Genomic DNA, 22,206 nt, shown 5'->3' with positions numbered 1-22,206 from the left:
GGAGGTGCTAGAAGGTGCTAGAAGCAAGGAGCTTTCCTAAGGCTGAAGAGCCCCAAATTTCTCAACTCAACTTCATGGGACAGAAAAAAGATACCTTGAAGTCCAGACTAGAAACCTGTTGAACATCACTGGACTCTCCTTAATGACTTAAAGAGCTTTTGTCCTAGATAGTAACCTCTAGCCAGGGATATCTCAGAAAACTGACATGAGAAGCTGTGGGTGCACTTGCTAACATGCATTTGACAGTCTGGTAAGGTTCTGAAGGCTTAGAAAAATGAAAAGGCCATTAATGATAAATGTACTACTGATGCACAAGTAAAACCTGTGCTCAAAGTGACATGGAAATTAACTTTCCTGCTTTTGGTAGGATCTGTGCCTCCCTGCTCTAGGGAAAAAGGGGTTGTCAAGGATTTTCTGGTGAATGTTTAGATTCAGCTACAGCAGCAGCATCATTGTCCTTAAATAACCAGAAGTACTAACAGATATTTATATATATGTGTGTATGATCAAATTAACTCTGCCATGCTGTTCAGCTTGGGCCTCTGTTCATACCCGTGCTGTCGGGAGATTTGCAACCCCAAAAGGCTGTCAAGTCCTACAATATCTGTAGGACTGTTTTGTTTTCTCTGGGAACGAGTTGTAGCTGTAGAGTCTGTATTGTTTCCCATGGCACCTGACTGTCCACTGGGATGTTTGTCCCTTATGACAGTAACAGCACAGAAATATGTTGCATTTAATGGTGTTGAGAAGAGTGAGGTAATAGCGTGGAGCCTACAATTTAGGAGGTGGCAGGTAGTGTATCAAAATGTATTTATCGAAAATCTGTTTGCAAAATAGAAATTCCAAGTTGTTCTCAGTGTAGTTGATTAATCTGGAGGGGTAAGCCTGAAAGGTATTTTATTTATTCTTTTTGTTTGTTTGTTTTATTTATCATCAGCCGTATTGCTACAAAGGTACTCACCTATTCAGACAGTATCTATCTTCTTTTACTTGAACTCTGTGGGCATAGAAGGGAGAGAAAGGTGTTTTGATGAAAAAATTAATGTTCTTCCAGTGAAAATCTGTGCTGGAGTGCCTTTTGCTGTGAATACAGCCTGTGGTTTTGATGGATATTCATAGCTGTTTAATGGAGGGGGTTGGTAAGAGCATAAGAGAATAGATTATAAAACTGGAGCAGGCTTGGAAGTAGTCTCCAACTGAAAAAACATGTTGTCTGCTTCTTTTATGTTAGAACAGCACATTAGGGAATAAAAAATGCATGAGCAGTGAGAACTTTTTAATTGGAAAAATAAATAAATTAACGTCCTCCAAATATGGGAATCCAAGACATCCGAGTTCTTATACATTAGATATCCTGGTTGCCAACCCAAGGTTTTCAACTGATCTAAACAAAGTTCTGTGACTTTAATTAAAGTGTAATAAATTTAAAGAAGTTTAAGGGATGTATTTAAAAGAGGGATTTGCTGCTTTAGTTACTGTAAAACACCTTCTCTTGAGAAGGAAAATGGTGTGGTGGCAGTGCTATGCAGCTAGGTAATTTAGTCTCACTATTTGAATATGAGTTTGTGACCTAGATTGCTTCTCTGCTCTCCAAGCTGTAGCAAAAGCTGTCAGAGAAATGGTTACTTGGGTAGAGTGATGTAATTCTGCATCATGGGTGCACCCAACTTCAGAACGGTGGTATTGTGGACTGGTTGATTGTCACCTACTAGTTTTTTCTTTTGTTTGGCAGAAAGGCTGTAAAATGTTTAGCATGAGGGACATCTCCAGCTGGCATACCACATCAGCTGCCATCAGTCTCTATCATTACAGTTAACTGCAAGGAAATGTTGAGGATACAGTCAGCATTATTTTCTTTTTAAAGAAGCTTTTAAATAGCTAGGGTTTTTCACTGAATAACTAATGCATCAGCAGAATGGTGGGATGGGTGTGACCAAAGACTGAATGATATGTTTTAAACTAGTCCCCAATTACGATGAAAATTTATTTTTTAATCTCCAAAAAATAACTTGAACTCCTTTGTATACTGCATTGAGAGAATTGTGAGAATGCATGAGTATTTATGTAAGTCCTGAAAAAGTACTGGAGAAAAGAAAGGTAACAATCCATATCTCTTCCTACCTGTCTTAGACCCTTTGGTCACCCCCAGAAGGCAGAAATCACTTGTACAGGTACCTGGGCACTGAGCTTCAGCACAAGCTCCTGCTCAGCATGGAATCTGCATCTGCTTTGGGCTCCTTTTGAGAGCTGATCCAGCTGCTGCTGATGTCAGAAGTCATTCTCCAAGAGTTTGTTTAAGGGTCTTCCATAGGAGCTCGGGGCAGAGTTTTAGGGACCCATGGAGCCAGAGTTTGGTACCTGCAAAGCTCAATATTCTGCTGAATATAGACTCAAGAATGGTTTTGGTCCCCCCTCCCCCTGGTCAGAACTGGGGACTTTTGGTGCTTTCTGGTGAATTGTAGATGTTGGTAGACAGGTTGATGGCTTCAATGGGACAGGAATATTGTGTTATGCTTTACCCTTTTCATCTTGCATTCCTTTTATTTTTATGCTCTGGGTGTGTCAGAGAGGGAGGAAGGATAATGGTAGAGGAAATTATCTTAAATCAAGACTGGCAAGCCTCAGATGGTTTAGTAATTTCCAAAAGTGTGTGACTAGGTGTATTACCAAATTCTCAAATATTTTTATATTGGTCCAGTATACATGTAGACATTTTTTAATGTTAAAAGCAATAAGTCTTTAAATTGGTGTGGTTAGTTACAAGAGAAGTCTCTGAAAATTTAGCTTGCACGGTTTGAAATGTACTTGAATATTTTTCTGAGAATTTTTTTCAGGAGAAGTCTCCTGTTACTCGGCTCTATTTCTTCTTTATTTATTGATGTGGGGGTCATATGCAGAGAGAGGTGATCACAGTAATTTAAGAGTCAGCCAGATAAAGCAAATGTTTTGAGCTTTTTCCTTTCAGATTGTAAAAACAATTATCTTGCCCCAGCCAGACAGATTAACTGAGATCTAAGAAATAAATGAACTCTTCCATTTGAAGTGGTTAGCTTAATTCTGGAGTTTAGAACTACAAGTCACATAGGATAATATTGGAGCTGAATTGAGAAAATGATAGCCCAATTCTAGCTAAATACTTTTAGATCTTTGCCAAAGAACAGGTGAGAACCCCTCTGAACTATCCAACAGCAGACTTGAGACCCGAGTCTTCATGTAGCAAATAGTACAGAGCCTTTCCAAAAGATCTGAAACCCTCTGAATATGGTGGGGCTTGAGGGCGATTGAGCAAATGGGGCTGAGATTGCTGAGGGCTGTGAAACCAGCCCAGTGTTTTATGAAGTGGTTTAATACTTGAGGTGTCTTTCTTTGGCAGTTTAGCACTGTTACCGAGAAGGTAATTGTTTTAGGAATACAGTCTTTACAAAATCCTCAAGCTGGCTGCAGGGAGGTAGAGTCTGCTTGATTGAATTTCTTAATACCCCAGAACCTGACAGCTTTCATTATTTCATGATTTGGTGACACAAAACTGACAGCACTCTTAAGGGCAGTGGTGCAGGATCAGTCATATTTGTTCCTTGGCTGTGAGGAGCTGGAGGCATGTGGGGTGCTCAGAGGTGCAAGGTGTCAAGGCTTGGAAACACCGGGGTGGGGGCTCTGAGGCAGTGGCATGGGTCTCATTGCAGCAGTGGTGTGTGAGCAGGACCAGCCAGGCCTCTGTGGTGTTTGGCTGGCCCTGCAGTATGTAAGGGGGTCAGGGAGGCTCAGTGCTGAGCGTGGGGACAGCAGAGTTTTCCTGCTTCAATGCTGCGGGTGTGAGCTGCTTGGCCAATGTGCCAATGGCAAAGGCAGTCCAGTCTCATGCTTCAGAAGGCAAAGTGTTTCTGTGAGTTCCATTTCTGCACATATAAGTGCTTAGGGTGCTGGTTGGTGTAGGTTTTTGGTGGTGTGTGTGGTTTTGTTTTTTTTTTTAAATGGGAAAAAAATTCAGATATTAGCTTCCTCTTCCACTTTAAATATTTTAATGATATGAAGAATCCTTGTTGTGATCTGTCTTGCCAATGGAAGGATACATCGAAGAAACAGTAAGGAGGAAGTTGGTGGTTTGATCCTTGGCACAGGAGTAAGACAACATGCAATTGGCAGTCCTATAACTTGTCCTTGTATATGAAACCAGGCAGTAAATGAAAATGAAAGAATCAGTGGAAACTGCATTACTTAATTGGGCTGCAGTTTTAATGGCATCCTCTTCAGCACATCAGTAGTGAAAGCAAATAACTAATAACTACCACTGCGCTAACTAAGGCAACTTGGACTTCTTCAGCCCAAACTGAATTTTTCTCTGTCCCAGCAGCTACTTACCTTAAACTTGTCTGAAAGATTTGCCACGCAGTATCCCTGGGGAACAACCCAATGCAGTCTGCATTGAGAACTCTCACTGACTTGAGCAGAACCATACTTTCACCTGCCCAGTGTGTCAGATGTTGTGAGAAATGTGCTGTCCCTGCAGAGTACTTTTCTGCCTGTCTGCTGGCAGTTTCCATCTAAATTTAATTTTAGAGTCAATATAATGGCTTGTTCTATGTTTACTATCTGTTTCATACACCTCCCCAGTCATGGCCAATTAGTTATTTGTGGAGGGACTGTAAAGTTATCTTTCAAACAACCTAGACTAAACTGGGCAGTTGGAAAATACCATGGGAAAAGGGAGATGTGGGTTACTGGAAGAACCTGCAGGAAGAACTGAGAAGCAGAGAATGAGGCCATGGAATTGATATTACAGAGGCAGTGGCTAATGGGGAGGAGGAGCGGCAGCTCCAGGGAGAGCTGAGTGCCTCTGCACAGTGCTGAGACAGGAGAGGGCCCTGGCATGAGTGTGGCAGCAAAGGCAAAGCCTGCCATCCTCAGCCTGCAGTTGCCTTCCCTCACTGCAGTGAATTGGCTCTGGAATATGGATGAGGTTATTTTATGATTACATACAAATCCTCCAGTGATGACATGAGCCCCTTGATGAGATGATCCTGTGACAAGGTACCCTGTAAAGCAATTAACTTCTCAGCAGATGTGGTTTTTGGAAGGGAGGAAGAAGCTGTTTAGTAAAAAGGTTTCTTGTGGCTGACTGAATTTTAAATTTAGCTTTTGTAGCAGTGCAGAAAGAGTTGAAATCAAAAGCCTCGTTCTTTTCACAATTGCACCTATCTTATTGTACTAGATAAATCAACTTTGGGGTTGAGAGGAGCCTGAGACAAAGGGAAAACAAAAGGAAAGACAAAGGCTGCATATATTTTGTGAAGAGGGGCTGTTCCAAAGCTGTAAAGGCTTATCATGCCTCAGGTTCTGTAACTGCCAGAGTGAAGATCTGTGGTCTTGGGTCAGAGACCAGCACATCCCTCTGTGGCAGGCAGATGGAATAGAAGCAGAGTTTCAGAACTGCCTGTTCTTACTCAATAAATGCCTTGCAATAAACCCCAAAAGCAATCTTAGATTTTTTTTTTTTTTTAGAATTTTCATGACAAAATAGAGATGGCATTAGCCATTTAATCATGGTTTTAATTCATGACAAAATAGAGATGGCATTAGTCATTTAATCATGGTTTTACCTCTTTGTTCTGATAGCATTTTATTTTGGGGTTCCTTTTGCTGCAAGACCTTATTTGTGCACATTTTGATGCATATTCTTTCTCTTCTGCTTTCTGATTGTAAGATAGGCTTAATTGGCTACTACTTGTTTCATAGATATTCTAATTCAGTTTTTTATCTCAGATGTATCTTGCTCTAAGGGTTTCTTGTTTAATTTGTGGGAGAGGAGCTTTTCTTCTTTTTATGTCTTGAAAGAACCCATTGAATTAATTTCTTCCTCTTATTTCTAGAGTCTGCTTTTAATTGCTCAGACTAGGTTTGATGATATTTTGCATCTGGGAAATACTCTGAACATTTGGTTCATCTGAGATGGGCTTTTGGTATACTTGGTATGGTAACAAATGAGTGTGCTGTGCTTTTAGCTTTCTTGTTAACAGTTTGCTTTATTCAGTGTTCTGGTTTAGAACCTGAGCTTCAAAGTTTGCTGAGGTTAAAGGTCTTTTAGGGACCCCGTGAGTTTTAGTATTGTCCTCTTTTATAAGTGTATTTGTCTCCTTGACTGTAGTGGATACTTGTTTGCATCATAAAAACCCTGGTGCTTTGTGGTTTATGCTCTGGTAGCCAGATAGTGATAGTTGCTCACAAGTGATAAAGAGATGCTAAAATGCCTTTGGAGAGTGAGATATTTGTTTGAAAAGTGGCATTTGATCTATGTGGCTCTCAGCTCTGTATGGAGATGTTTAAAGTCCTGGATTCACATAAATCCATAGAAGTTGAGCATATTGATTTTTGTAAGAAAAGTCTGAATATGTAGATGACATTCACCTCAGCACTTCCAAGGAAGAATTCTTTTGACCTAGACACCACCTTAAGTTCTGCTGAATATGGCAAAAAAATACTATGTTCACCAAAACCTGTGGCAAGTATTCCTGTGTGCTCCTGCTACCTGTAGATTATGTGCGAGTTTTAAGGGCAATGCCAGGGCCAGGAGCCACATGCTATTGAGCTCAGCTTTACCTAAAAGAAAAAGGTGTGATTTAGTGCTCTTAGGCAGCTGAGCACCACACAGCTGCTGCCTCTACAGTGGGATGGGGAAGGGATTCGGAAGGATGCAAGTGCAGTGGGGATGAAAGGTGTGTTGAAATAAAGACAGTTTAACAGGTAAAGCAAAGCAAAATAAAGAATGAATTCACATCTCCCATCAGCTGGCAGGTGTTTGGCTGTTTTCCTGGAAGAAGCAGGGCTTTGTCTCACACCAGGGTTACTAGGGAAGACAAATGCCGTAGTTCCAAACATCCCCGTCCCCTTTGTGTTTTCCCCCAGCTTGTGTTGCTACGTGTGATGTGATGTGGCATGGGATATCCCTCGGGTCAGCTGGGCTCTGCTGTCCTGGCTGTGTCCCCTCCCAGGCTCTCGTGTGCCCCTAGCCCCTGGCTGGTGGGGCAGTGTGAGGAGCAGAAGAGGCCCTGGCACGGTGCAAGCCCTGCTGACCATCAGCTAAAACACCCGTGCTTTTTGGTCACAAATCCGGCACGGGGCACCATGCCAACTGCTTTGAAGCAAATGAGCTCTGTCCTAGCCAAAAGCAGCAGTTGCCTAAGCTGAGAAATGTGATAACTGTTTGAGTATCAAACCAGCTGTCTTGACACTAAAACCCCTACTCTGGATCCATCACATGTAAGATACAGTTGACCTCATAGTTTGGCATATATTTTTTTTCTGTATAACTCTTGACAATCCTAAGCAAATGGCCAAATTTCTATTTCTGCTTGGAGTCTGACTCAGCCTATTTTCTGGATTTTTCACACTTTCAGAAGTGCTGTTTTTGTTGTATGAAGATGGCTAAACATTGAAGCCTTGTAGACAGGCTGTTAGGGCTTAGGTACTCTTTACACTGTTGTTGTCAGGAGGCATTTGTATCTGTTTTGTCATTTGCAAGTAAAGTTCATAATAATGACCTTGTTTGTAAAGGTGTTGGAATCTACCTCAGGTAGATTTTCTCCAGATGAAAGTTGCCATAGAGGCTGCTCTGACAGATGCGTTTCCGCCCTTTGTGGGGCCACTGCTGTGTCATACAATGGGTCCAGTCCTCTACTTTGAGTCTATAAGAATGATTTGTTTTAGTTTAGTGCTTAAGAAATTCTGATAAAATTAATGGAGAAGTTTGTAGGAAACTGAGGAGTGTAATATATTTTGTAAGGAATGTCCCGCACAGGCAGATAATATCTCTGTGAATTCACCCTTACACAATTGATGTGTGGAGGGTAAACCCCCAAAACCTGACAGTGAAAACATTCTCTGTGTGACCATCTTCACTTGCATTTGTGTAGTTTCCTCCTGTTTGTTAGTTACTTTGAATTTTTCTTGAATGAAAAAAAGAGATTTTTAAAATAGAATTTTATTTAGATGTATTTTATTTTTAAATTTAGATTTGTATTTGGAATACTTAAAGTGAAAAACAGAGTACGTTAACTTTGTCTCTGTGATTATACAGGAAAATCAATGAAATCATTTGGGTGACAGACCTTGAAGAGAATGTAAACTGAGCATGCACTCTTGAGTCTTTTACCTGACGTATGCTATTATTGGACACCTATTTTTTTTTCTCCCAGAGCTGAACAATAACTTGATTAAATGGTTGGCAGTTACTATTGTATATTCAAAATTTAATAAGAAAAGGCTTCCCTCATACCCCAAGATTTTAATCTAAATTGCTTTTCTCTGTTAAATGATTGTGAACTCCTATACTATGGCAGAGGAGATAGCACCAAAAAAAAAAAAAAAAATCTAAATTTCCCTCAGGAAGTTTATTTTTCTGAAACAAAACACTGGAAATGGAATGAATAATTCAGCTGAAGTTGCTCCAGAGCTAGATACATGTCAAGTGATGCATCCTATCTGTAAACAATATCAAGAAAATCCAATCACATTGGTATTGACACATTTTCATAGGGAAGCATATAGAAAATGAGTTGAAAGAGAAATATGTAAAGATATCTTAATATTTATTTTTAAAATAAATTCTTAATCTCTTTGGAAGTATAGATATAAAGACAAGTGCCAATACTGTATCTTAACACTAGGAAGTAGCTATCAATTTCTAGGAATAAGCAATCAATTTCTCTATGGAAGTGGGTTCAGAGAACGTGTCGGGCAAACGTTTTGAAGCAGCTGGTTGTTTTTATACAATGGGCTGTGTTAGGAGGCCTCATTTGCTATTTCAGAGGTGTACTTTGTTTTTGCAGGCTCAGCTGGAGATGATAGCAAGGGTCAAAGGTGGTCCACACCTCTGCAAATTCGATTAGGGAAAAGATTGATGCAAAACATAGGGAACTTCCTTCTCTGACTTTCTTTACAGAAGTTGAGAGTGCTGTTTCAAAGACTGCCATGAACAGAACTTTTCTATGCCCTTCAGTGTATTTAAAGGATCTGAAGATCCAGATGGTTGTATACAGAGTAATGAATGGTTGCAGGAGAGTGTAATTTTTGAGCATCAGGCTTTGAATTGCAAAAATCTGTTTTGATGATTCACCCTGATGTCAGGAAGGGCTCCTGTGCAGCTGTTGGAGGGGCCTTTAGAGAGTGAATAATTTACTGTAAGATGAATCACACCCTAGAAACACTTATGTCTCTTTATTAAATGAGTCTAGAGAACTAGCTCCTCTGTAGGTATGAACTTTTGAGACATTTAAAATTGAGTGTGATGAATTCAACACCTGTTCTCTACATGGAAATTTAGAGCTTCCCTCTGAGGAGGGATCCCAAACAAAGGAACCCCATGTCTTTTATACCCTCACAGTCTAAATCTCTGTTTAAAGCCTGTTTAATGCAGTTCAGAGCTGTGCTGTTCACTAATTTCAGACAATATTTTGAGCTGGAAGAGACCCACAAGTCCAGCTCTGTAATGAATGGTCCATGCGAGGATCAAGCCCTCAACTTTGGTATAGTTTAGCACCATGCTCTAACCAACGCTAACCCTGAGCTAATCTCAGGGTTTTCATAGCCAGCCTGCAAATAGAAGAAGGAATGTTCCTATTTTAGTAGCCTACTACGGAGGATTTTGAAAATATCATGATTTTATGTGCTGCTTTGTAGTGACTGTTGAGTTGCAGTCTATCTTATGGTTCAGAATTTTAGGCAGTGGCTCCTCCTGATCAGTCCATGTTGGCTGATGTATCCTAATGTTTAGTTTATTTTCAAAGTTTATTTTCATGTTCTGCTAAATATTTCAGCAGTTTCAAAAATGCATCTGGCATGGCAAATACTGTATGTATGATGTAGAGCTGCATCTCCACAAAAAGTGGGAATAAAGTGTTAACTTCTGCTTATAGAAGTTGTGTGTAAGAAATCATCTTCATTGCAGGAGACAATTCTGTGTCATGTTTTTTTCCAGAGGGAGTGTGACCCAGTATGAGAGGCAGTTAAGCTTCAGTCATGCCCAGTCTAAAGGCTTAGATCTTGGGTAGAGACGCTGTCTTTGTGATGTTGGTTAATGTGTCCCTGTTTCAGTCTACTCATGTATAGAATGAGGACATTTTCCTGTTCTACCATTCTATATTAGATGTATATCATTATACCATTGTACAGTTACACATTACAAAGATGCTAAAAATAATTTATATTGAGTACATGGAAGGGAGCTGTCTCCTTGTCCAACAGAGCTTGATTTCTTGAGAAGTTCTTCCTCTATGCAGAGCAAGATGTGGGTGTGTGTATTAGGATGCAAATATTTTAGATATGTCTCCTTTCAGGAGTACACTGATTATTTTATTGATTCTCTATTTTCTGCCTATCATCTTCATTATGGCAGAGGCGCTTGTTTGAAATGTGTCCTTGAGAGAGGTGATTCTGATGATTGCACAAGACTACTTAATAAATCGTAGCATGCAGACAGGGTAGAGATATAGATACAAAACACAAGAATATTTGGGTATTTAGTGATTAACAGGTGTATTAACTGGTGTATTTCTTACTGTATTTTGCTAAATGGATCAGTGGTTACTGAATGTATTCTGAGCATGAACATTTCAAAACAGTAGGATTGGTTCATTGTTCTGTTACCCTGGTTTTATAGTTTTCTTCTTTGAAATATGTTGGCATAAAGTAGGGGCAAATCAAGTTTTCTCTTGGAAAGTGAATGCAGCAATCATAAATCTGGAAGCCTGAAGTATGTAGTAGAGCTTCCATTAACCTGGAGACCTGGGTCTCCTCATGTTGGAGGGGCTATTCAGTCTGCAGCAGTTTTAGTGACCACAGTTCCCCTGAGTCTCCTTTCTGAGCATTCCTTTTCTTGTGAAGTGTATTGTGCATTTCTCTGTGTTGGTATCAAAGCCAAATGTGCTGGACACTGGTCTCCAAGGAGCTCTAGACCAGCACTTCATAAGCTGAAGTGCATAATTTACCTATTCATATGCCAAATACAGAATATTGGTCACATGGGTATAAAGCCAAAGAAGGTGGCACACCTCAGCCCAGAAAGTAAGGGAAAGTGAGTGATGTGGAAGCTTAATGTGGATATTTTGTTTGTTTGGGGTTTCTTTTTCTTGTTTTAATTTTTTTTTAACTGATGTGCTTTTCCACCTTTCCATTTCCCAAGAGTATAGAGGGGCTTACAGGACTAGTAATATGCTGTGTGTATACTTGCCAGGCTTTTTTTTTCTGATGATGTTTAACAGTATACAATAATAAAATAAATTGACCTAGTTTGTAAATCAGATGGTGTCAACCAAAACATCTTTTGGCATAAAAAGATAATCAAGGACTGATCTACATCTCATGCCCTCTCTTGACTTCTAAGCCTGTTACTTCATAGGCAGATCTAAGGAAAACAAACCAGCCATGTCGACATATGTGGAGTAAGGCACAAAATAACCTTAATGAACCCCTTGATTTAAGGTAAATGCCTGCTTCATAAATGTAATTTGAATTAGAGTAGAAGAGTAGAGGAATATGGGCAATCTTGAGCTTTTGTGTCTTATGAATGGCCCTTTGTGAAGAGACTGGAAATAAGGTGACTACAGCCCTGTCCACATAGGTTGAAAGAGTGTTAAATCATCAGAAAAGACAAGATAAGCCACATTAGCCTGTCTCTGATTTGTCTTCATAACTTCCTATTGTTGAACTGTCATATAACAGTGTCAGGTTTTGATTTTTTTTTAATATGCAATTGCAGATAGATATTGTGGAATTCTTTTATCAACTTTAACTAGGTCAGGTGAATAAAAATCAAATATTCTTCCATAAGTAGTGTTTTTGAACCTGGTCAGCACAGGGATTTTATATAATAGGGGAAATGAAGTTATTTATTGAATATCAATTTGCCTTTTCATGAGATGAGGAATTTTCCTGTGAGGGCATTATTAACCAAAATCATGAGTAAAGCTATGCTATATATGCAAAGATAAATTCCTAATATGATAGAGCAGTTCAGTGCACATGCTCTCAAGGAGTTTATGCTCAAGGACCATGTCAATTCTTTGTTTCTCATTCAGTATTTTGCTGTAGTTTTGCATTTGTGTAATTCAATTTTGCATGAGGTAAGACAGAAAGCCTCTACTTAGACTTTAAATTATTGATAGAGACAGTGCATGCAAGAATCCTGTAATTCTCAAAACCTGCTTTAAAAGAATATCAGCTTGTTCTGTGGTTTGGGCAGGTAAAACAGCTCAGCATGGTAATTTTATAGATAGACCTAATTAAATAGTAGAGATAGAATTTTCCTAGAGCTCTGAATGCATCATGCGCATGAAATGTGATGAGTTAGGGCTGATGATAATTATAATAAACTTTAGCAACGAAATGATGAATATTACAAGAAGTCTTCTGACTCCTGTACTCACATTCTTAAGCTGTAATTTTCATATTTTTTGTTCTTAGGTTTGAGATGTTTCTTGTTGTTTCTTTTAAAAAAAAGTAATGTTAGACTTTGATTTTGTTATATATTGCTTCTACTTCATCTTGGCAAATGGTTTACTCCTTTTTTTGATAAGCAAAAGTGGGTGAAATATAGGACTCTGTAGTTTAACATAACTTTGTAAATCTTTCTAGTTGTTCTTTAGTACTGGGATGTTATTCTAGGCCTCTGCAAATAAATGAATTTTCCAATACTGTGATACGGTGGATTTGACACTGGCTGGATACCAGGTGCCCAACAAAGCCAATCCATTACTCCCTTCCCAACTGGAAAAGGGAGAAAATAAGATAATGAAAGGCTTGTGGCTCTAGATATGGGCAGGGAGAGATCACTCACCTGTTGCAGCTGAGGGCAAAACAGACTACTTGGGAAAATTTGTTTAATTTGTTAAGCTAAATCAGAGTAAGATAATGAGAAGTAAAACCAAATACCTTCCGCCCGCCTTTTCTTCTTCCCATGCTTATTTCACTCCTATATTCCTCTTCCTCGTCCCCACAGATGGTGCAGAGGGGGATGGGGAATGGCCCTCCAGGGGAACACCTGCCTCCCCATGGAACCTCTGCTCCTGCGCTGGAGCATCTTCTCCCCCTCCTTCTGCACTGACCTGGGTGTCTGCAGAGCTGCTCCTCTCACATGTTCTCAGTCATCTCCCTAGATGGAATTGCTGTTGCTCAGTAACTTTTCTCCCTTCTCAAAGGGTTATTCCAAAGGTGCTGCCACCATCAGTGAGGGACTCAGTCTTGGCCAGCGCCGGATGCATCCTGGAGCCAGCTGGCACTGGCTCTGCCAGGCATGGGGGATGTTTCTAGCAGCTTCTCACAGAAGCCCCCCTTGTAGTCCCCTGCTGCCTAACCCTTGCAATACAAACCCAATACCCATGGCAACTTGCAACATGAAAAATCGCTGATAACGCTTAGCGAGCCTCTGGCAGGAGCACGTGTGTGTAATTGTTCAGTTGATCGATTTCTGTTTTTCTTTGTGTTTGTTTTTCATGTTTGTTTTAAAGCCATAGCTTTAAAGAAAGGAAAACAATTTGACTACAGATTATTTCACCTCTTTAAGCTAGGGGTTTTGGCAGACTCAGAGTCTCTTAGCTGCCATACTGCTGTGATTACATAGCAATGCATACTCCCTGTAAACTGGACAGTAATAGAAATAGATTTCATCATCTCCTCCATAATTCTCATTAAGCATGCTATTTTTGTTATGAAACAGAAAGTTCATGGCTCCCTCTGATGTGACATAGCAATATGAGAACCCAGGATCAGTAACTCTGGCCTTGAATTTTTCATGTTCTGAAACGATGATATCATCATAGCAGTGTGTGTTCCTGGAAAAGTTGTTATGGAAATTTCATTACAGCTTTTCTGAAAATAAACAAACAAAACCCTGAGCAAAACCTTTTTAGAACTCCAAATACTTTGTTAATTTAAAAATTGTGTTACAAAAATTTTTTTCATTAGTTAATTTCAGAAATTTGGTATGCAGATTGCTGCAGTCATGTGCAAGTTTATGCAGTACATAAAGGTTGCTTATGGACCTCATATTACTTGCTGTCACTGTCACCAGGCATACATAAAGAAGTCCCATTCTGTGCCAGACCTGTGCTAGTGACAGACACAAGGTGGATGTGCAGTAGAGGCACCACAAGTGAGCACCTAGCCTGAGGAAGTCCAATAACAAGGGGAGAAAGATCCATGTACAAGGATGAATGACACAGATGTAGAGGGGAAATGAAAAAGGGAGTGAAGTGCCATAAAGTTCTTTTGTGAAATCTAAATTCAAAATTCTAACCAGTTTGAAAGCCTCAATGGGTTGTTGGATTTGGTTGGATCTTGTGTGTGATTGCCCTTTTTCTCTAGGTTAGATTTTGAAAGACATCCCTTAGACTAAGATGGTCCTATTTTATCTTTTTGCCCTACTGTGGTGGATTCTGGCGCTGTTATTTCTTTAGTCTAGTGCTGCACAGCTGCACAAGGAGAGTTTCAATTTCATGGAGTCTTCATATAGTTGTGATTTTAATTTTTTTTTAGTTTTAAAGTTGTAATATACGTTCTTCACCACAATCAGTGATAAATACTGTGTTTAATGAAAATTTTTTAGGGGTTTTATTTTTTGGTTCTGCTTTCCATCTTTTATTGTTATCTGATATTGTCAATGAAGTTTTCAGAGGAAAGAGAAAATTCAAGTAAATGCAATGTCTTCCCTCTACAGGATTTATGAACGTGTCATTGATCCCCCGGAAATGAATTTGACACCTGAAAGCAATTTATGGCTTGGACAGAGAAACAGGAAGCATGGTTTCTTTAAGGTAAGCAGATATGAAATGGCATGTGAGGAAGGAAATTAATAATAGTCAACAAGGTACTTCCAATCAGTTGCCTTGGATTCATGAAACATGATATGCATGAAATTTGGTAGGAACTGTGGACAGTTTGTAAACAGCTTGTTTACAAGGTAAAAGTTTCTGATATTTATTCCAGTTTTGGATAACAAGGCACGGTATGAGTGTTTGTCTGTGAAAGGAGTCCATTGAGCAGCAAGAGGCCAATCTGCCTATCCTCAATCTGGGCATGGATTTGTTGCCAAGGTGATTTACCACCCACTCGGTTGCCATGTGAAGCTGTCAGTTCCTAAGACAATTTTACAATTTGCTTCTTTTCTGAGGATGTCCCCAGATTTCCAACAAGCTAGGACAATTACGCTGAACTTACTTCAGCATAGGAGCTAGCAATTTAAATTGTGAAACAGAGGTAAAAGCCAACTTTTGACTTAAATGATAGTCTAAGGGTTGCTCTGAACCTACCGTGCATTTCATCCTCCAGCAGCTGAGCTGTCACTGTGAAGTGAAATTGATAGTATTATTTTATCCTACAGCTGTTGGTCTTTTACCTCAGCTGCTTCCCACTATTCCACAGATGGTAAACATATGTTTATAGCTACATAGGAAAAGGAAGAAGTTACATTGGAGTTGCTCATCTTAAATTCTTATTTTATGCAGGCAGTCAGAGCCTCAGAACTCTGGGGTATTATATGTTTGTAAATTAATATTTCTACGTGTTAACTCTTTGGAAACAGCAGGGTAGCTAATGATATGCTAATGAGCTGACCATTTTTATTGATCATAATGAAAGCTGACAAGTGCCTTACTTTGCTTTATGTGTACTTGAATATTTTACTAACTTTCTTCAGGGCAGAAATATAATTGGTTGTGTTTTTTTAATCCTGCTTGAGAGTTCCAGAAATCTTACTTTTTTATGTTTCTTGTTGCAAAAACTTGGGATTTTGCCAGTTTGTAAAGAGTACACATCTCTTTCTGTATATTTATATGCTCAGCAGGATTTCCCTATCTTTTTCAGAGCAATTTGTTTCGCTGTTTTAGCATATAAAAAAATAGATATATTTTCCTTAATGTAAACAGAGATCTGCAGGGAAATAAGAGCATTAAAAAAGAATTAGCATTTTTGTATGTGTGTTGGAGCCATGAAAATGTGTGTAAGGAAAAGCAAGCTTGTTGCGTGAATAATTTTTTTTGGTACTTTTTGTTCTTCATATTGATACTGTTAATTTTCTTACCTCACCACTCTTTCCAGTAAATTGTGCCTACCTATACCTGTGATCTTTACCTTTTGTTTCTCCAGTTCCAACTCCATCCTGCCACAGTGGGGAGGAGTAGAGGAAGGGGGATGGAGAGAGAACAGCCTGGGGTTTGGGAGAGTCTTGGTGGGGATACTGAACTGGGGAGTACCATTCCTAAACCAGGACAGGTATCATTGGCTAATGTGTGGCAGGAAGGGTGGAAATAACAAGAGTCAGTGCTGGTGGATAACTTACTTGCTTTAAGCATCTGTGGTATTAGGTGTGGAGCACTGACCACAATGTTGCCTGGCTTGCTCATGGGGATGTGGTGCCTAACCCTGTGTCTGTTCCCTAATGTGCCCCTCACAAGGGTCTTCAGTGAGGGAGAGGGATCAGGATTACTTTGTTGCTGATCTTTATGATATCTGCTTATGACTTGATAACATCAAGGGCAATGAGAGTATTTTGGATGTGAGTTCAGTGTTGTTCTCCTACCCTTACCTCAGGTTCTTCTGTGGGGAGTCCATTAATAATCATATCTAGTCTGTGGGGTAAAGTGAGGGAGGGATAGTTTTCCACAGCTTTTCACCCCCTTTTCCTCCTTCAGGCCTGTTAAAACAGCTTTTGTGAATTTGTAATTTCATTTGGATGTTAAGGAAAGCATGTTCTTGTTGCTATGTCTGCTGTGTTTTCTCAGTATGGTCTACAGTACCATGTTGAGAGTCAGGACAGAGATTTCTAGGAGTGTCATTCAGAGATCTGCCCTGAGGGGGAATAATCATGAGTGTCATGGAATGTGGGAGAAATTTGGCTTATATTTAGAGAAATTCTCTGCTCCAGAGTTTTGGGAGTTCACTCCTGAACATCTACAGGCCTCTGATAAAGTGACAGTACTTGCAAGAAAAATGTTGGCGGTAACTCCAGAGTGGAGCAACTCAAGCAAAGGAAAACCCCTCCAAGGAATTGTTTTTGCTCAAGGACCTGGGTCCACTTGGTGGGTAATGCAGAGAGACATGGAAACACCGTGTGTACCACAAGGGGATTTGATTTTTGGATAAGAACAGTCTGTACTGTTGAACTGTATATATAATATTGGTTGCTGCATGACACTGCCACTGTATGTCATAGCTGCCATGGGCAATGAGTATGGACTGCTCCACATACACCAATCTGAGCTCCTGGTGCAGCAGCCAGCCAGCAGCACAGCATCCCTCCTGTCCTGGGAGATGTCTTGGGTGGGTAGAGCCCAGAGTCATGGACTGAATTAACTCAACAGACATCTTGGAGGGATGGCCATTGACTATGGAAATGATACCTGTGATTGTGTATATTTATATATCTATGTAGTTGGAAGGTGGAGGATCTGGGTGGGACATAAGTGGTATAGAATAAGAGGGTATAGAAAATTAAGGCTGTCATGGTTTATGAATGGTTCTTCCCAGTTCAGTACCCCCCGCCAAGACTCTCTCAAATCACACTTTGCTCTCTCTCACTCCTCTTTTCCTTCCCCCTTCCCACTGTGGTGGAATGGAGTTCAGAATTAGAGGCACAAAAGGTGAAGATGATGGGTGTAGATAAGAACAATTTACTGGAAAGAGTGATGAGATAAGAAAATGAACAGTAACAGCAACAATATTATTAACAAAAGATATGGGAGAATAAATTATTTACACATTCCTGATAGTAGATGGTACTGGATGGCCTCTCTCCTCCACATTTTCTTGACCATAAGGAACTCTTCCTCAATGGAAGAGAGTCCCTTCCCCTGCCTCCTGCAATGGTGTGAGTGCTGTAGAATAATTCCCATGTCCCTGCCATGCTCTCTCCTGGCTACTGCAAAAATTAGCCCTGTGCTGGACAAAGCCAGGACAGCCACACGAATTCAGGGTTGGTTTCAGGGCTGAGCGCTGATGACAACCATTATCATCAGGTTAGGAAGCTTAAGAAAATGCAGCCAAAGGGAGAAAAAGATTGATGCCAGATATCTATGGAGCACTCTCTAAGATGGATCTGATTGCTGTCAGGATCAGAATTATCTGCAAAATTTGTTTTATTGCTGAGGAGAGCCCTTCCTCCTCAGGGTCCCTCCAAAGAGCCAGTGCAAAAATGAGCTTATGAATGCCATGGTGAGAAGGTGATTTATGTTGCAAGACAGTAGTTTTCATAACTACTAGAGCAGGCTCTATTGATCCTGCTTGTGTCTGGGGGTTGTATGTTAGGCGCTTGAGAAGCATATTGGTGTTTTTATTGCACAGTATCATGTATATAATTTATACAGTCATATGACTCTCTAATAATTTTGGACTCAGAGTTGGATGGACTAAGGTGAAAATCACTGTGGTGCTGTGGGCAGGTGTTCAGGTGCCTGGCAGGGCTGCCCTGAGGGGAGCAGCAGGATGCTGATGGAGTGGGAATCTGGGCTGTTGGCATGGCTTTGCCAGGGCACAGGAGTTTCAGGCATGTCTGCTGGTGCCACCATGTAGAGTCTTTCCAGCCCTGGACAGTGCAACTTGCACAGCTGTGTGGATCATATTATCTCTGTGGGAGAAGTAGGTTTTAAGGAGTATGAAAGGCAAAGGAGGAAATAAAAATGCAGAAGTGGGGAGCTCATAGAATATATGAGCCTTTTCACAGGATGTGGGAGGACTGTTCTATGTAGTAGATATCTGAGAAGTGCAATTAACTGGGCTTTTTGCATTATGTCCTCATGGGATGGGCTTGATTTTTAGTGCTGCAGAACCTGAATTTCATCGTGTAGCTGGTAATCTGCCTGCACCAGATGAAGGCTCTTCAAGCTAGCAAGTCCTGATGCTGAGCTGAAACTTCGATTGTCATTAGCCAAATATTTTTATTGATAACATAAAGGTCATGTCTGCTTGGAGAGGGAAAAACTGGAAAGATTTTGACCACTGACATCACACTGTTAAGGACAGATCCATGCTCTTGTCAGCCTAGACTTAATGCTGAAGCAGGAATAACCAGAGTTTTTTCATATTCGTAACAGTAATTATGGCTGTAATAAGTGTTTGCCTACAATGAAGTCTTTCTAGTAAAAAAATACATCAGCAAAATTTCTGCCCTTGAAAAGTTTACTTGTATGTTTGATCATAATAATTCATTTCCAGGTGTTTTATAGACCTTGAAGTCATCCAGGTTAGTGAAGTTCATATTCATATGTTATTACATAGTAATATGCTTTCATGTAGCCAGAAATTAAGACACATAAAATAGTTGTGTTTCCTCGTCAGGCTATGTCTAAATTCAAATCTGTCCAAAAGACAGTTGAGCAGTGTGACTCTGATGCAGCAATCACATTTGAAGATGCACCTTAAAAAAAAAAAAAAAAGCTGGAGAAAAGAAATTACTTCTTTCTGGGTGGTGTCTCGTTTGCTAGGCAATATGGTATGGTGGAACTCTCTAATCTCATTTACTCTGGGTTGAGCTTTTCACTGCAGAGGCTTTAGTGTTGAAGTATGTTTTTCTGCCTCACCTTCTAATTTCTCACTGATGATTGCTGACAGCAAGTGTGTAAAATGGCTTTCAGGATGTTCTATTTCCAGTGACAGTATTACTTAGTACTTATGGTTTCATTACTCTCATAGGTGAAAAGGTTAATAAATGTATATACTTCTGCAAGAAAGACAGGGTGATCTGATTATCTCTGTTAATATTTTCAGTTAATATTTGATCATGAGACAGTAAGCAGAAAACAGTGCCTGCTGATTACATTCTGCTCTTTTCACAGATGAGCATGTAAATGTGCCTTGCCTTGCCAGGCTTTAAGGACTATCTGAGGCCTCTATTTTTGGGTGGCATGTGAGTGCATGTGGCATATGGGTGGCATGTGAGCAAGTGATGATTGTCTGCAAAATTCACCCTATTGCAATTTAACTGAAAATTAATGCACAGTCTGGTGAATCAGTAATTTAATTAGATAATAACTGCTGCCATGATAAATTTCTTTTCAGTTTAAAGAAATTTTTCTGTCTGTGAGGAGGTAGAGCTTTGTCATAACATGTGATTAACAGTCAAGGGAAGTGCAAATATCAGCACTAGAGGTCCCTTGATTTCCCTTGCTCCTCTCCCTTAGTGGCCATGACATTATTAAAGCCAGTGGATCCTATGAAGTAAGTACATTGCACAGTCACAGATGCAGCAAATGCTTCATCCTGAGCTTAAGAGAACAAGCACAAGCTTCAGCATTTTCTGGACTGTCTGAAGTGTCTGTGGTGCTTCAGGGCCCAGGTGTGGAGGGACACTGGGCGTCTGCTGCTTCCTGTGGGGCTGTCCTTGCAGGGCAGGGACTGACCATTAGGTCCTGCCTCCCCACTGTCGTGCCTGGTTTGGTTCAGGAGCCCCAAACAACCTGCACTGACCTTCTGCCAGTCCTGCACAAGGCATCTCTCTGTCTGCCTGGGCTGGAGAGAGGGTGGAATTCTGACTGATGGCACGGTTACCCAAACTGCTTGTTGAGATACAGAGCTAGGAGGCTTAATGAAACCAAGCAATGGAAGTGTAAACTTAAATCTGTCATGAGGTACTTGTCTTTTCAGTGTTTGATTTCACAGTCTTACTTGGTTAAAAAAATGAAGAGTTTTGCTGTGTTTTCTTTTTGTCTTTTGGAAAAGTGTGTCATCGGCTTGAGCAATGGATATTATTTCACTGCTTTTTTCACCAGTGTCATCCCATTTAAAGACGTTTAAGCAGCTTATATTTGGTGATTACAAAAGAGAAAGCAGTATTATTGCTGTAATCTTCCAAACACACAGAGAGATAGGAGGAGTTATATTTTGTTCACCTTCAGTTATTTTCCTCAGAAGTAGAGTAAGCTGGTAATTTTTTTTTTGTATCCACTGAAGAAATGACTTGTGAAAGTGCTTGTACAGATTGAAGTGAATGTTTGTAATCTGTATTACCAGTTTTCTCTTCTTTTGCAAAGGGTGTTATTCAAGATGTGAAAATCATCTTTATACCTAATGGATATATAACACAGTGTCCCAATCTGAATCGCAGTAAGTAGCAATCTTTTTATTGTCTCTATTTTAGATTTTTCATACAGTTTGTTTCTCTGCTTTAAGAATAATACTTTCAGTCTTGTTATTTTTGCATGTGCTGACTTCCAGAAGGCAAGAATTCTGTATAAACAGATTGCATTTTATGTTCAGATAAATCTGGTATGATAGATTGTTGTTTATTTATGGGCTATTGTGTCTTTCCTTCTTTTCTGTTTTTTTTTTTAATCTTTCTCTGTTGAGCATGCCCAACCTGCAGTGATTTCTTAAGTCTGGTGCAAGGAATCATGGATTTGCAAGAACTCCTGGCAAAAATGACTGCAAAAGTAGGTACCTAAGCTTTTTTTCAGTTGCCCAGTTCCTTCCTTTCCTTCTATAAGACAAAGATGAAAGTATTTATTCTATATGCCATTTCTTATACCATGAGAATGATTCGAAATTTTCATGGTAGAGGCAATATTTTTCCTGCTGTCTGCAGTAGTCTTGTGGACATAGCGCCATGGTTGTTTCTTAAGCTCAATAATGTTTCTGTTGTCCGCTTTATTATTTGTAAGGTCGTGACAAAATACCCAGATTCTGATTTTTTGTAAGAAGCCTTAGCTTGATTTCCCCTTTCATGTTAAGGGATAAATGCAGAAACAAAAGAGTGAAATCCTTCAACAATTTCCTCACCATGTGATGCTGTCAGAGGGGTAATGTTTTCTTGTGGGAAGTCCTGTGAAGTCTTCAGGACTGGTGTAGTCTCCTTCCTGGGAATTGAAATGGGGCCCCAAAATGAAAATGCTTGTGAACCTGCTGGCTGTGCTGACCTTGATAGCACCTTTGATCAATGGCTTCTATCAGTGTTTTTATCAGTTTTTATCAGCTCCAGGTGATGGGTTGTGTGCTTGGGTTTGTGGTTTTTTTTTTTCTTCTTTTCCCTGCCAGCTTTGGATCATGAATAGGGTGAATGGGAATCTAAAATGTTGGGGATTTTTTTTTTTGTTTGTTTGAAATGTTTGAAGTTTTCTTTAGGTTCTGCTCCTGCAATAAACAGGCAACCTCAGTGTTAAGCCAAGGCAGCAAGGCTGTGCTGAAGTTTTGGGATAGGAAACTGTGTTTTAGAGGTGACCAAATCCCTGATCT

The 22,206-nt window shown here is 40.0% G+C and overlaps 1 protein-coding gene across 3 annotated transcripts in view; it reads left to right on the top strand.

Annotated features, from left to right (window-relative positions):
- NELL1 (neural EGFL like 1) overlaps window positions 1-22,206 on the top strand; it is a 286,471-nt gene that overhangs the window by 44,146 nt on the left and 220,119 nt on the right. For all 3 annotated transcript variants that reach the window (XM_038139924.1, XM_038139923.1, XM_038139922.1), the window contains exons 5-7: window positions 14,705-14,801; window positions 21,009-21,081; window positions 21,325-21,407. In XM_038139924.1, the coding sequence (XP_037995852.1) occupies window positions 14,705-14,801; window positions 21,009-21,081; window positions 21,325-21,407 (253 nt within the window). The remainder of the gene's footprint in view (window positions 1-14,704; window positions 14,802-21,008; window positions 21,082-21,324; window positions 21,408-22,206) is intronic.

The sequence above is a fragment of the Motacilla alba genome, chromosome 5 (assembly GCF_015832195.1).
Source record: "Motacilla alba alba isolate MOTALB_02 chromosome 5, Motacilla_alba_V1.0_pri, whole genome shotgun sequence".
NCBI classification, from domain to species: Eukaryota; Metazoa; Chordata; class Aves; order Passeriformes; family Motacillidae; genus Motacilla; species Motacilla alba.
The sequence above is the reverse complement of the archived record's forward strand: the minus strand, read 5'-3'. Positions and strand labels throughout refer to the sequence as shown.